The sequence below is a fragment of the Corythoichthys intestinalis genome, chromosome 8 (assembly GCF_030265065.1).
Source record: "Corythoichthys intestinalis isolate RoL2023-P3 chromosome 8, ASM3026506v1, whole genome shotgun sequence".
Classification (NCBI taxonomy): domain Eukaryota; kingdom Metazoa; phylum Chordata; class Actinopteri; order Syngnathiformes; family Syngnathidae; genus Corythoichthys; species Corythoichthys intestinalis.
This window is the reverse complement of record NC_080402.1, coordinates 20,052,766-20,067,537: the sequence shown is the minus strand read 5'-3', so window position 1 is coordinate 20,067,537 and position 14,772 is coordinate 20,052,766. Positions and strand designations below refer to the sequence as shown.

General features: G+C 37.4%; 1 protein-coding gene across 2 annotated transcripts in view; it reads right to left on the bottom strand.

The window, feature by feature from the left end:
- The window catches only part of ndst3 (N-deacetylase/N-sulfotransferase (heparan glucosaminyl) 3), a 136,625-nt gene that overhangs the window by 48,006 nt on the left and 73,847 nt on the right, over positions 1-14,772 (bottom strand). For both annotated transcript variants that reach the window (XM_057842613.1, XM_057842614.1), the window contains exon 7: positions 6,315-6,497. In XM_057842613.1, the coding sequence (XP_057698596.1) occupies positions 6,315-6,497 (183 nt within the window). The remainder of the gene's footprint in view (positions 1-6,314; positions 6,498-14,772) is intronic.

The window sequence follows — 14,772 nt, the reverse complement described above, 5'->3', positions numbered from 1 at the left end:
TCGGACATGCCTTTTTTTAATATACATATATTTTTTAATTAAATCGTTTTCTAATTGTATTTAACGTTATAGACATAATATGTTATACACTCAGTCTTTAGTTTAGGCTTAAGGTAGGGTTACCAAATTTATCCCGATAACGGCGGTAATTAATTTTTAAAAAAATGTATCACGTTAAAATATTTAATGCAATTAATGCATGCGCTGCACAACCCACTCACGCATTGTCGTACTCAATCTGTAATGGCGCCGTTTTACCTATATAGAGAGCTAAAAGGCAGCGTAAAATGAGTAGAGTGAATTTTGGCAGCCTTTGGAACCTTTTTTTAATTTTTTAAAGCCTTACAATCCCTCTCCCTTCTATGAGAATTATCATGGGAAGCAATTTGGGGAAGCAAGGTAGTAATTCATCTTTTTTCTTAACACTCTAGGTTATTTCCGAACGCAGAGAAGATATATCAATTGGTAGCACTACGCACAGTCATGGTTGCACTTCCCATCATGCATTTGGGCATGGCTACAGTATCATTTACTGAAAGCTCAACAAATACACTAGATGGCAATATTTAGTCACAATATACAAAGTCACATGTATCCTTTAAGAATTACAAGTCTTTCTATCCGTGGATCCCTCTCACAGAAAGAATGTTAATAATGTAAATGCCATCTTGAGGATTTATTGTCATAATAAACAAATACACTACTTATGTACTGTATGTTGAATGTATATATTCGTCCGAGTTTTATTCATTTTTTTCTTAATGCATTGCCAAAATGTATGTGATCGGGAAAATTTATGGGGAATGATTGGAACTGAATCGGGAGCAAAAAAAAAAGCAATCGGATCAGGAAATATCAGGATCGGCAGATACTCAAACTAAAACGATCGGGATCGGATCGGGAGCAAAAAAACATGATCGGAACAACCCTAATTTCTAATATATTGGCTCTTTAGATGCTGATGTAGGGTTGAGTGAATAAATCATGAAGATAGCACTCATGCCTGTAGACGCAGCATAGAGCAAAGTGCGTCTTCTTACTCTTGCTTTAATTGTGACGGAATGTGTACTGACCAAGTCCTAAAACCAGTTACGTACTGATTGCTACGTGGAGGTTGTTTCAGATTGTTTATTTTCACCATCCGTAAGGAAAATATGAAATTACAAGAAAAGAATCACCATATACTCATACCTGTCAACCCGAGGCCGTTGGCAATCTTACAAATAGTGACGTATGCCCTTACAATTTGGTGACTAATCTTACAACGTCGTATATAGCGTGTAGTATGAAACAAAAATAAAACTCAATTTTTAAAATAAGATGAATTTATTGGTAATATTGTAACATATAACCTGGTGCAATCAAAGAACAATCAATATCTTCAGCTACATCATGATTACTAAAATTTAAACAGTGACCTTTGTTATAATTGTATGCTGCACTTTTGGCAATTTCTATCATGTCTTTTGATGGCTGCACTTCATGGCACTTCAGCTCGCAATTCAGTTTGACTTGAAGGTAGTTCGTTAGTGTGTCAGATTATAAATTAAAAAGGTCAACTGATGAAATTAACTTACGGATGCAATCTTTGCGTCAGGGAAATTGTGTTCGGCAACAAATTAGCAGAATAAAATCTCCGCTTTCGTCACTTTTGCTTTCGCAGACATCATCTTTATGACCAGTGTTGTTAATCTTACTTTAAGGACGTAATTAATTACAGTTACAAATTATTTCTCCCAAAAAGGAATTAAGTGAGTAACTCAGTTACCTGAATATTAGAGTAATTAGTTACTTGGCAAAGTAACTGGTTTTACCTTTCATGTTTTTCATTTTTTCAAAAAACAAAACAAAAACATAGTAACCTTTACTATGTTTGGAAGTCATTTAATGTTGTGAATCAACCATTAAAGTTGTTAAAATTGCTCCTGTTTTTGCATTAGTTCCCTTCTGTCTACTTTCAACATGTGAAAGTTTTAAAACTGTTTCATCATTTAAAGGTAGTTTGAAGTCAAGATTTTGCCGATTTAGAAGTAGTTTAGATAAAAAGTTACTTAGGTTAGCTAGGAAGGTTCACTACAACAGAGCCTTTCTGAGAAAGCTACTGCTTTAAAAATGGCGGCTGCTTACCAACGCCGCCGAGTCTGTCATTTCGCATGGAGTTCTATATGCATGTGATATCCAGGCGTAGATTGTGGGCTGTCGGCTACAGTCAGGAAATATTGGAGCCACCTAGCCTAGCATCGTGTTTGCCACAGCGTCACAACAAACACTGTTCTCTCTCCATGTCTCTGACTTTTCTCGCGTCATTCAACCAACGTAACGCATAGTAACACACATTGTCTCGTTACCGAAACAGTGACAAAACGTACAGATTTTGAACGTACAGCGTACATATTTAAAAATCAGTGCTCATTTGTGCAAATTACGCAGAAAACTGTGCAACTTGACAAGTATGTATACTAAATGATATTTATAACACCTTGGTTGAAATAAGGCTGCCAACAATTATTTTGAAGGTCGACTAATCACGGATTATTTTTGCGATTAGTCTACTATTTGGCTAATCACTGTTATAAATGTCAGAGTTTAACATTCAAGATGTAAAATTGCATTGTTTCCAAAACACTGAGCTGAGAAAAGTTGGATTACGAATACTATGTAACTAATACGAATTCTATGTATGCAGATGTTTGCAAACATTTGCTTTTGATAAATAAAAAATGCTAGCAATGTTGTCTGACCATAATCTGATTCAATTCAGAACTGCTCACGCACATTATCGGAACTATGCAGATATGAAAATATTTACTGATGGCTTAGTTTCACTCTTAACTGCTAAAATGGCAAGGATGGATGGGTAGACAGGTGATCGCGACACTCACATATTTGTAGACAATCAGTTAAACATTAAAGTTTTGATATGTTTCCTTTATGGGAATTTCTGACTTAAAGACTTGTAGGTTCTAATAAGCCACAATTCTTCTCTTTCACTAAAATATGTTATTAGAAACACATTAAATATTGCCATTGATTTAAAAATCTACAGTATTTAGTACATGTTTTGACCTACAAAGGGCAATGCGAGCAATGTACGCTCGGGGTGATCACGTTGTTTGTCACTGTCACTAGACAAACACTACCGGTGTTCTGCAATTCCTTCCCACGCGACGAGAAGTCCAACACATTTGCACATCGGTTAAAAGCGGCGAGTACTTACTCTTTGTTTTTATTATAGTTTTTCTCAATTGCTTTGGTACGTTCCTTAGATCAGAATTGATTTCTCAAAACTACTTGTTCAAGCCTCACATGTCGCACAAGTAGCAAAAAAACATGGATTACCTCACATGGATTTTTTTGTGGATAATACTTAGTCTATCGCTCAAAATTAAATTTTTTGTGTCAATGACCAAGTCATTGCTGTCAAAATGGCAAGTCCTTTTTTCTTTGTGTACAGAACAGACAATCAAATTGCTTAGTCGAGCTCTCAATTGAACAGTTACTCTGGTGGAAGGCTCTGATGCTGAAGATTGTTTATGTACGTTTTGATGAAAATTGCAAGTTACACCCTTGTGTACGAGAAATTGATTACAAGAGACTGGACAAGATTCAATTAACAATTTTACTGTTTTTACAATTTCTTGGCGGATCATATCACTGCGAAAAAGAAAGCAAAAGACAGCACTGAGTGTCAAAAGAATATAAACAAAAGCAAAATTAGAAATGTGAACATAAGCCAATCGTCACAGCTAAACTTTGAGTGCGGTGGTGAGACTATTTAGTAGAGACTCATGATCATCCATTTTGACCATCATGACAGATGCAACTGATAATGTAGGAAACAGCAGAGAATTAAACAAAATCATTTTCATGGATGCACAAAAACATTGCAACTTGCTCAAAGAAATGAGAAACTATTTTTTTTTTTTTTTTTTTGATGTGCACTTGTGATACGATGTTATGAGGATTGAACAAGTAGTTTTGAGAATTTCAATTCTGACCTGAGAAATGTACCAAAGCAATTAAGAAAAACTCTATGTCTTTTATTACCTGTCAATTGCCTCAAAATGCTTTTTGCATTTGTTTCCCTCTCATACTTTTAAGCAGGGGTCCCCAAACTTTTTCCTGTGAGGGGCACATAACTTTTCCCTTCTCTGATGAGGGGCCGGAGTCAGTTTGTAACAGAAAAAGTGTGACGATTGCAGGAATGCTTAAATGTAAAAAAAATGTTGTTTTTCAGAAAGCCACACTCAAATAACCCTTTCTGGATTCTTCACAGAACAAAAGTAAATAAAATAAAAATAATAATATAATATAATAATAATAAATTATAATAACACTATGAATTAAATGGATAATAACCAAATGTCCCTCTCTGAGTTCCTCACAGAAAAGTGAGGAAAAATGCCAGGAAATGAATTCAAAATGCTCTCTGGTATTGTTCAGGGGGCCTGAACAAACGTGGAGGTGGGCCTTATGCGGCCCGCGGGCCGTAGTTTGGGGACCCATGCTTTTAAGCATTGTATTTCTTGTCGTAGCTTTAAAGCACATTGTTGATCTACATTAGTCACGTAGCGTACTTAAACCACCATTATTTGATATTACTACGTTTAAGTATTTTCTTAAGACATCTTTAGTATGTTCTGTCTGTATGCATTAGAGGAGTTCCAAAAAATCGATTATTACATGCATCGCGATTCGACACGTGACGATTCGATTACGATTCATAAAAGTTAAAAAACGATGATTTTCATTCATAACTTTATGACAGCCGCTCGTTGTCGAACAAAATTCAAGACACGTCTGCCGCCCGCACACCGTTAACGGACGAAGGCACAACGTTATGATGGATGCTCCCAGTTACTGGGAGAGAGATTTACTCCTTTTTAAAAGACTGGAAAATAAATTTGTGTATGAGACAGGCAGGGACAGGAGCGCGAACCAGCGGTCCCGCCTTGGTGCGCAAGTTATTTTTTAGAGCGAGAGGGGAAGAGAGATAGTTCGTTGCTCCTTGTCTTTCCTACTGTCCAGCAGTAGTTTTAAGGCATTTCAACTGAAAAATGTCCTGAGTGTGTTGCTAAGACCTGTGTGCGTCTATAAGAGGTGAGTACACGAACCCTCTTTTACTGTTTAGCCTTTATTGTTGTTGTTTTTGAGATGTTCATAGTTAGCACCGAGCGCTAAGCTAATTACCTAATTCGCTAACGTGTATTTCATATGCAGAATGTGTAAAACCATGATTAAGTACAGCGGTAACACTACAAACATGCGAAATAGTACAGAAATCTGTTGTTGCAGGAGAAAAAGGGAGAGAAGAAAGTGCGTGCGCTCAAATGAGTGTGTGTGTGTGGCAGTGTCAAGAGCAGTTGTGATTTCCACCTATAACACTGTGAAAACAAAGTATATTGGTTAAAAGAATTCTTATTTCTAAGACACTTTGTTTGTGTCCAGAAAATGTGGAATTCATTCCACCAGTGCAAATTTTATTGTATTGTTGAGAAAAATAAGTACTCCCTTTAAAATGGTTATTGTTTTTGCGCTTTCTTGTAAAAAATAAATAAATAAAAATGCAGCTTAAGGACATCTTTTTTGTTGTATGGGCATGTTTTCATCTTTCCTGTTGAATTATAAGGATATTTTAAATAAACAATGGACATAAATTTGTTTGGCTACTTTATTAATCAGTACTGTACGATTCATCAGAAATCGTGATAATCGCGATAACTGCGATCATCGTCAATACCGCGATTATCATTCAAAAATCGTAATCGGATCGAATCGTGGGGTGCCTACGATGGCACGCCCCTAGTATGCATCTCGACAAAACAAGCTCAAAGTGCACGGTAGTACTTTGTGTTACAAATTTGCCTCTTGTAGGACGTTTCGCCGGTGTAGAACATTTTGTCAGAACACCAGTTTTGTTCTACTCTCGTCTCGTCTCGTCTCATCCCGTCTTTCCTGTTCGTTTTGCTTTTGCTGCCCGTTTTGTGAAATATCAAAAGTGCTGTCATGCTCATTAATGTTCCTCTCGGGTTCAAATTGAAAGGGCTGAGCAGATGACATATTTATGTCGCTCGAGTCATATTCTGGAAGCATGGCAGCGTAACCCAGTGACGTCACTGTCAACAATAATGGCGACCTACTAGTTAAACTAATTCTACAAATTGTATAAAAACGAAACCACCAAGAGGGATTTTAATATCAAATTATTGTAACTCATAATAATGTTTATCTTTTAAGCACTACAAGTATTTCTATCTTTGGTTCCCTTTTACAGAAAACAAAGAAGAAACCCAAATACAAGAACACAAACACACCTGCCATTGTGGGTCTCTCTGTTCAGGAAACAACTGGAAGTATTTGTGTGCGAGCTGACGAGGGGGAAGTGTGTGGAGCCTTAGGGTTGTCCAGGAGCGAAGAAAAGTGGCCAAGTGGACAAACGTGTAGAGTCCTAGACGGTCGTTGCCATAGTTGGACAAGTGGGTCATGAATATACTGATCTGTGAAGGGTGGGGGAAACAAGAGATTGATGAAAAGAAATTAAACAGTAGGTTTAGACCCAGAAATACAATGCAGTATTAGACAGAAAAAAATGGTAATAAAGCCCAAATTGAATTTCCCCCATCCACAGGCTTGAGTTTGACTTTTGGGGAAGGGGGGGCACAACATGTTGATGACCTCAAATCGCAGTGTCAGCCGTTAAATTAAATTACAAGAATATTAATAATAATAAGTTGACAATGAGCGTTTTTTTTGTTTCCCATCATTCTTGAGGGGAATTCTAAATCAGGCAACTTAGGACAGCTATACTTTTCGGCAAGATCGTCATCCATTGAATATGGTACGCCCGCCGGTGTCGTTCCATTGTAGTTACCCCGGTCAAAAATTGTATCCCCTGGGCGGAGTCATATGGAGGTAGATTTGTGTCTTTATCATTCATTAAAAAAAAAAAAAAAAAAAAAAAAAAGTCGCTTCAATTAAAAGAAAAGTTGCTTCAATCAAAATATTTTTTTTTTTTTTTTTTTTTTTTTTTTTTTTAAACCTGTCCTGTTCAGCTGTTTGACACCGAGAATGGAATTCTAAGTGCCCGGATTCTGAACAGTTTTAATGTTTCACATTGAGAGTCTGACATACTCCCATTGTGATCATTCAAAATACCTTTTTATTATGACAAAGCAGCGAACAGGAAGGGATTATGGGGGGACAGAAGAAAAGAAATACAAGAGAAGAAAGAAAAGAAACATACACAAACAACAACAAGAAATACATTGAACATCTAAAGTAGTTACTAATATGCTGGTGCTATCGTCAGCGAGTTGTATTTCCGGTTTACACCATGTGGGGGCCTATTGGCCAGTGAAAGAGGAGAATGGGGGTGGGGGTGTCTATAAGACTATAAGCTAAGTGATTGAAAGGGGTAGAGTGTACACAAATCAGTTCTGTGATCTAGAACCCAGTAATCGTGTGAATCTCTTATGAGTGTAAGCCCGTTGGCGACCAACCCTACGCCGCCGCATCGCCAATCCCGGCACCGGAACCCCCAACCCGAGCATGCCCTACCACATCCAGCAGCACGCAAGCCCCAAATAAATATTTTCAATAATAAAAAAAGTCACTTCAATAACAAAAAAAAAAAGTGTTTAAATGCAAAAATAAATTTGAAACTCAAAAAAAAAAAAAATGCATGTGAAAGCCATTTTTCTTAGATTTTATTTATTTATTTTTTTTGATTGGGGTCAATTTTTTTTTTTTTTGATTGAAGCAACTTTTTTGACTGAAGTAATGTTGATTTTCGTTTGGGCCACATTTTAGCAAGGATGTTTTTTTCTTTATTATTCAATCAAAAAATAAGCTGCTTCATACAAAAAAATATATATTTTCAAAAGAAAAATCACTTCAAAAAAAGAAGAAAAAAAAACAATCATAGAAAACGTTTTTGAATGCAAAAAAATATTTGAGAATGAAAAATTTGCATTTGAACACTTAATTTTTCGTTAAAAAAGTTTTCTTTGATTGTAGCAATCCTTTTTTCTGTTTGGGCCATATTATGGGTAGGACATTTGTGTCCAAATCATTAAATCCCAAAAAAAAGTTGCCTCAATCAAAAATAATATTTTCATTCAAAGAAAAAAATCATTTGAAAAATAAAATTGCCCTCTCCTATTTTTTTTTTTGAAAATTATATGCAAAGCAATAATGACAATAATAACAATGACCGTCTAAAGTCACATGATCTGTTCAAAAAATAATTTTGACCCATCATATTTTTTTTTTTTTTGTTCATTTCATTCATTTTTGTTGCAGTTTTATTGCTTTACAACTTTTATATATATATTGGAAAGTTAATTTCATGCAATTACACTTTTCAGCCACCAGCGGGGGCCTGGTCGCCCCTTAAAATCCGCTTATGCCCACATTTTTTTTTTTTTTTTTTAACAAACTTTATTTACACAAAAACAAATACAAATAATGGGAGAACAATTCACATACAATCAACAGATTTACAACAACAACAACAAAATAATAAATAAAATGGTCGGGGTCATTTTTAACACAAGCCGTACTGTTTGCAAAGTCTTTTGGTCCTTATAGCTTTGGGGTTCAAAGAGTAACTTAAATCGTCCAAATATAAAGAAAACATTTTCCCAAAAACATGAAAATTTGGTCTTTGATTAGCATATTTTACACAGTGGCTTATGCCCACATCCCATTTTTGCATGGGACTAAGGTATCACAGGAAATGCAGTCGCTGTACCTGTGAGTGCAGTGGAACGCAAACAAAAGTCAGCGCACTTGTCCAGTGGGAATCAATTGTTCTTATCACTTTGCAAAGTAAAAGAAAAACAGGCTAAAATGGTTATGTAACCCTGAGTGCAGCTTCAAAAAGTAAAACAGACACTTGTACATGAATGTATTCAGTCTTGATGAAAGATCAAGTAGAGGCAATGTTTCACTGGGTGATGACGGGGAGATGTGTCCTCCTATATATATTTTTTGTGTCAGAGTCTGATTTGGGTATGGGCTTGGGACCTTGGGGGTTTGGTGGATGTGTGATGGTGTGCTAGTCCGCATCGGTGTTCTTACAGGATGATCAAAGAGACAAGGGATATGCACACATTCAGGCGCACACACTTTAACACACATGCACGCTACTTTTGTAAGTGGAGGACATGGGGAATGTCTGGAAAAAACGGTAACATTAGCCATTAGGACATGAATTATTTGTTGGCCGTGTGCATGAGGGATTGTGTGTCAGAATATTTGGAGCTGTGGATGTTAGCACTTGCACACATACACACACTTACACACCCAGAGAGGACCGTCGGGGCGCTGTTTTAAAGCATGAAGGTTGCAGCGGATAGAAAGCGACAGCGTTGGGGTTTGACGGATCAGCATCTGGCCAACTTAGAAAGCTGTCGTGAATAACAAGTCTCACAATACTGCTGTGACTGAGACTACGTTCGCGTGTGTGTCATTTTGACGTCTTTACAACAGAGTTTGTGTGCACTTCAATTAAGTTTGTCTGCCTCATGTTGTCCTCTCAGCTGAATTGTGCATCTTATTTCATCACAAGCTGGTGGGTGGCTGCGAAAGCATAGAGGCAGGACAGTAACGATCACCAAACACTCAGCCACTAAATCTGTTTCTTATGAATCACGGCATGGAAGCTTCCTCTTTCATGGATGTGGCTTCATGGAGATATGACAAATTGAACAAGACAGTCTCTCGCTGGAGATTTCTATTCACATTTGGGATGTAGAAAGAATATTGCCTGTGGCAGAAAGCAGATGGGAAGGTCGAGGGAAAAAAAGATGCAAAATGTGGACATTATAAAATAAATACAGTTTACATTGATGTACATAAAGACTCCTTCTTGTCGTTTTTTTGTGCCTATTGATTAAAAAAGTGATTTATATTTTCTCCCACACACTCAATAGCTTACGATAATTTGGCTGGGAGCGATGGGTATGTAGTGTGTATGTGCAGGTCAAAGAGAAAGAGAAACTAGCTGGATACTAAAATGGAAACATAAATTATAGAGTGTGAGCGTTGGCTGCCAAATGAAACAAAGGGAGAAAGACAGGCTGATTGCATTCTGAATTGGAGAGCAGCAAGAAAATAGACGAGGTGAACATACGCAGATCATAAAGGGAACGAAAGAGAATGTAACCTTGGTGGGTCTGAATTTAAAAAGCCACTTGACACAGTGGAAGACCCAAACTCTCACAGCGGAACCAACCGACAGTGGCTTCGAATCCAATTAACTGAACCATGTAAACCTTTTTTTCTCCTCTGACATCCACTGTTGTGACTCATTTCTTGAATGCGTGATTGCTCTGGGTTCCATTTGTGCCTTAGTAAAGAAAACAGTGCTGATGATTTCAACTTTATATGACGCTGAAATGATATATGCATCAAATCAAGAAGTCTGGAAACCTGAGAGGAATAATTCCAAAGCGCGCAGCCTCCCCATTTTAATCTTTGTCCCGTGTCTCTTTCTCCCTACGCTCTCACGCAAACAGCTTCATTTCCACCCTCCTCTCTCATCTTTGAACGTCTTGTTGAAGAGCCTTCGTCTGCCCAAAAACGTCACTTTATGTTCTACTCCCCACTAATGCTTCACACTGACCTAGATGCTCTGATGAAGCGTGTCACTGCTACATGGAGTGATGTTCTTCAAAATCTATCAGCATCCACGCACACACACGCGTACAAACATCAAAATCTAGTAGGATTAGGCCAGTCATGTAGTTGAGTTATAACATGTTGTAACCTACTATGACATGATTGCACGATTAGGAAAATGACTTGTTTTACTTGTCCCTGGTAAAGCATGTTTTAGTGTGTCCATCCTTCCAACCATCCATTTTCATCTATTCACTGTACACATCTCCAGTACTTCAATCCATTCTATAGAATTCACCATTCTTCTGTCCATCCCTCCTTTCTTCTATCTATCTGTGTTTTCTGTCCATAATGTATTTTAACTATCCATCTATTGGGTACATCTATAGTTTAGTGCTGCAACGATTAATTGATTAACTCGAGTAATTCGATTAGTATTCCAAAAAAAAAAAAAATTCATATTAAATTTTGCTGCTTCGAGTATTTGTTTAATTAAAGTGGAGTTGTAATGGTTTGTTTTTAAAGTGTTTGCATCTAGTTTTATTGATTTGGGTGGATACGCTGCCCTCTTGTGGCAACAGTGAATATGATATAACTCATTTCACATGGCTGAATCCAGCTGCTTCCTGTTAAGACCAATGTAAGCTAAATTTTTGTTTGAGCTAATGTTTTTTTTTAATGCATTCGTAATTTAGTTGACAGGTACAGTGGGGAGAACAAGTATTTGATACACTGCCAATGGGAAAATCCATTGGCAGTGTATCAAATACTTGTTCTCCCACATGTATATTTAGCCATTTTTGTTGGAATATGTGTTTGAACCATTTGTTAATAGCATTGTAAAAAAAAAAAAAAAAAAAAGTTTGCATTTTATAGCATTAAAGCCAGCAGCCTTTTGCTACGTAATTTAGCCAATTGTTCGTTTGTTGTTCTATAGACTTGGTTGTACTTAGATCCTCATTTATTTATTTTTTTATACCGTTTGAGGCTCAGCTCAGGTATTTAAATTTTTTATGTTCTTTATCAGATTACTCAATTATTCCAACTAACTAGTGCATTGATACTCGTTCATCTATTAATCGACTACTAAAATAATCGATAGTTGTAGCCCTACTATAGTTCATCCATCCATCAGTCCGTCCGTCCATCCATCCATCCATCCACTCTACTGTATCTATCATCCATCTATCCTTCAACACAATATTTCCATTTTTCAATTCTTTGACTGCAGCCATCCATACATTTACATTTAGATCACCATGCATCCTTCCCTCCATATACTGTAACTTTTCCATCCAGCCAGCCCAGCATTCATCATCCTTATCATCATCATCTTATCAATCTTTAATTCATTGATCAAGTGTAATCCATGCACTATCCAAGGAATTTATTGACTCACTGTACAGTATTAATTAGAGATGTGGTCCGATCACGTCATTTTCAAAGTATCGGAATCGGCAAAAAAATACCGGCCATGCCTTTTTTAAATATATATATATTTTAATTAAATCGTTATATAATTGTATTTAACGTTACAGACATAATATGTTACAGTCGTCCAGAGTCTTTAATTTACGCTTAGGGTAGGGTTATCAAAAAATATCCCGATAACAGCGGCAATTATATTATTAAAAAATGTGTCACGTTTATATATTTAACACAATTAATATATGCGCTGCACGACCCTCTCTATAATTGTCGCGCTCAATCTGTAATAACGCCGTTTTAGCTATATAGAGATAAAAGGCAGCTCAAAATGAGTACAGTGAATTTTGGCAGCCTTTGGAGCCATTCTTCAATTGGCTAAAACCTTGCATTCCCTCACCCTATGATTAGAAATATCATGGGAAGCAATGTGGGGAAGCAAGGTGGCAATTGATCTTTGTCTTAACACCTGAAGTTATTTCCCAAAGCAGAGAAGATATATCCATTGGTAGCACGACACACAGTCATGGTTTTACTTCCCATCATGGTTCCACTTCCCATCATGCATTGGGGCATGGCCACAGTATCATTTACTGAAAGCTCAACAAATACACTAGATGGCAATATTTAGTCACAATATACAGTCACAAGTCTTTCTATCCGTGGATCCCTCTCACAGAAAGAATGTTAATAATGTAAATGCCATCTTGAGGATTTATTGTCATAATAAACAAATACAGTACTTATGTACTGTATGTTGAATGTATATATTCGTCCGAGTTTTATTCATTTTTTTCTTAATGCATTGCCAAAATGTATATGATCGGGAAAAATAATCGGGAATGATTGAAATTGAATCGGGAGCAAAAAAAAGCAATCGGATCGGGAAATATCGGGATCGGCAGATACTCAAACTAAAACGATCGGGATCGGATCGGGAGCAAAAAAACATGATCGGAACAACCCTAGTATTAATCAGTCATCCAACATTCATCGTTGATTCATCCACTAGCCACTCATCTGTCACGATCTGAGTTTTGTTTAGTTTCATTCCTAGTGTTTCTTGTTCCTGTTTAATCCTTTTTGGTTACACATTGTTTTCAACTGTTGAATAACAGCTCCTCGTGTATGCCCCCTCCAATCAGCTTTATAGGTATGTTTAGTAAAGTACGAGGTGGTGTTGAAGAACTTCAAAGCTTGTTTTGGTTTAGCATGAACTGAAAATCATTGAATGCAGATTCGCCACAATCCTTTAGAAAGTATTCCGAAAAGAGCTGCCGCAATTATAGATAAAACTGAAGATTGACGCCAAACCTTTTCTTACTTGCACTTCCGGTGAGTGAAATCGCCGATAGTCCTAATAGTGCCTACTTCCATTCATCCGGCATTGGACCTTTATTAGCCAATTCCCCATTACAAACCACTTAGTTCCACATACAATTCTCCTTGATTGAATTGTTATTGCTCCTAAAAGAAACCATTTCCCACTCATGGTTTACCTTACTTTCTTGCCTTTGCCTCTTCTCTCGCAGCCTATTTAGCTATCCCTGTCTCTACTGTGGATAACCGAAAGCTGAATGTCAATACAGCAAATGATTCCAATTCAATTTATTCCGTCAGCTCCAGTCCACAGCTACTGTGTCCCTCCATTCCATAATCTTTAACTGCTTTGCTCACACTTGGTAATTTCTATCTCTGTTTGTCCTGTTACTGCATCGTGTGTGTGTGTGCGGGGGTGCACTTAGGTGTGTGTGTACTAAGCTAATAGAGGTGAGCAGGAGGATACTGCAGTAGGGAATGGAAATAAGACCAAAAAAAAGAAAAACGAACAAGTGAGCGAAGTTGGGATGCTCACAAGTGAGCACAGTTGGAATGGTCTGGTTGGGTATTTGCAAATAAAAAAAATGATCAAAAAGCCAAGCTCCCACGACGGGAGAGTGTAAAACACAAAGCTGGTTAGGCGGGGGAAGGGATAGTGCTGACTTTTTGGGGTTTGGCTAATAAGCGGAGAGGCAGAGCTAATCGGTAAATGTCAGACCTGATAAATGTCTGCGTCTTTGCTGATGTCAGCAAATCAGGTAGGATAAACATACAGTCAGACTGAGGCAGAAACATTAATATATGCATTAGTCTGTGGGTGTGTGGATATCTCTGCTCCTATTCTGTATGCTTCCGGATTCTCAAATGACATCAGATACCGTGACCTGAAAATTAAAACTCCTTATTTTATTCTCCTTCTTCATTCCACCCCCTCTTCCTCTGCTTTTCACCACAATTCTGACCATTTTTCCATGAAAAGATTTGCTCCTATTTGCTGTTTGCAGAGCCCAGGTCAGACAATCAATTCCTGAGCTTGTGTTGGGATGGACATTCAGGGGGTCTCAAAGATTGACGGTGTAGCCACGGCATGATGAAAAAGTGTACAAACATGGAGACACATGTAGTCGTGCATCTGGCATGCTGGTAGTTGTCACTGAACTACCACCACGGGGCAAATGTGATTAAAAATCATTGAATAGGAAGTGACAATGTTACCAACGTGTGGATCATCGCACAAAAGGAAAGCCTACAGGGATGAAAGCTACGCGCTTCAGAACGCTATTGATTGCAAAGCACACAGTCTAATGAAAGCTTTTGTCTCTGCAAATGGAAACCAAGCAGGGAGACAGGAAAGTGAATCATCAGTGGCTACATTGTGTGGATGTGTGTGTGTAAGTTTGTGAG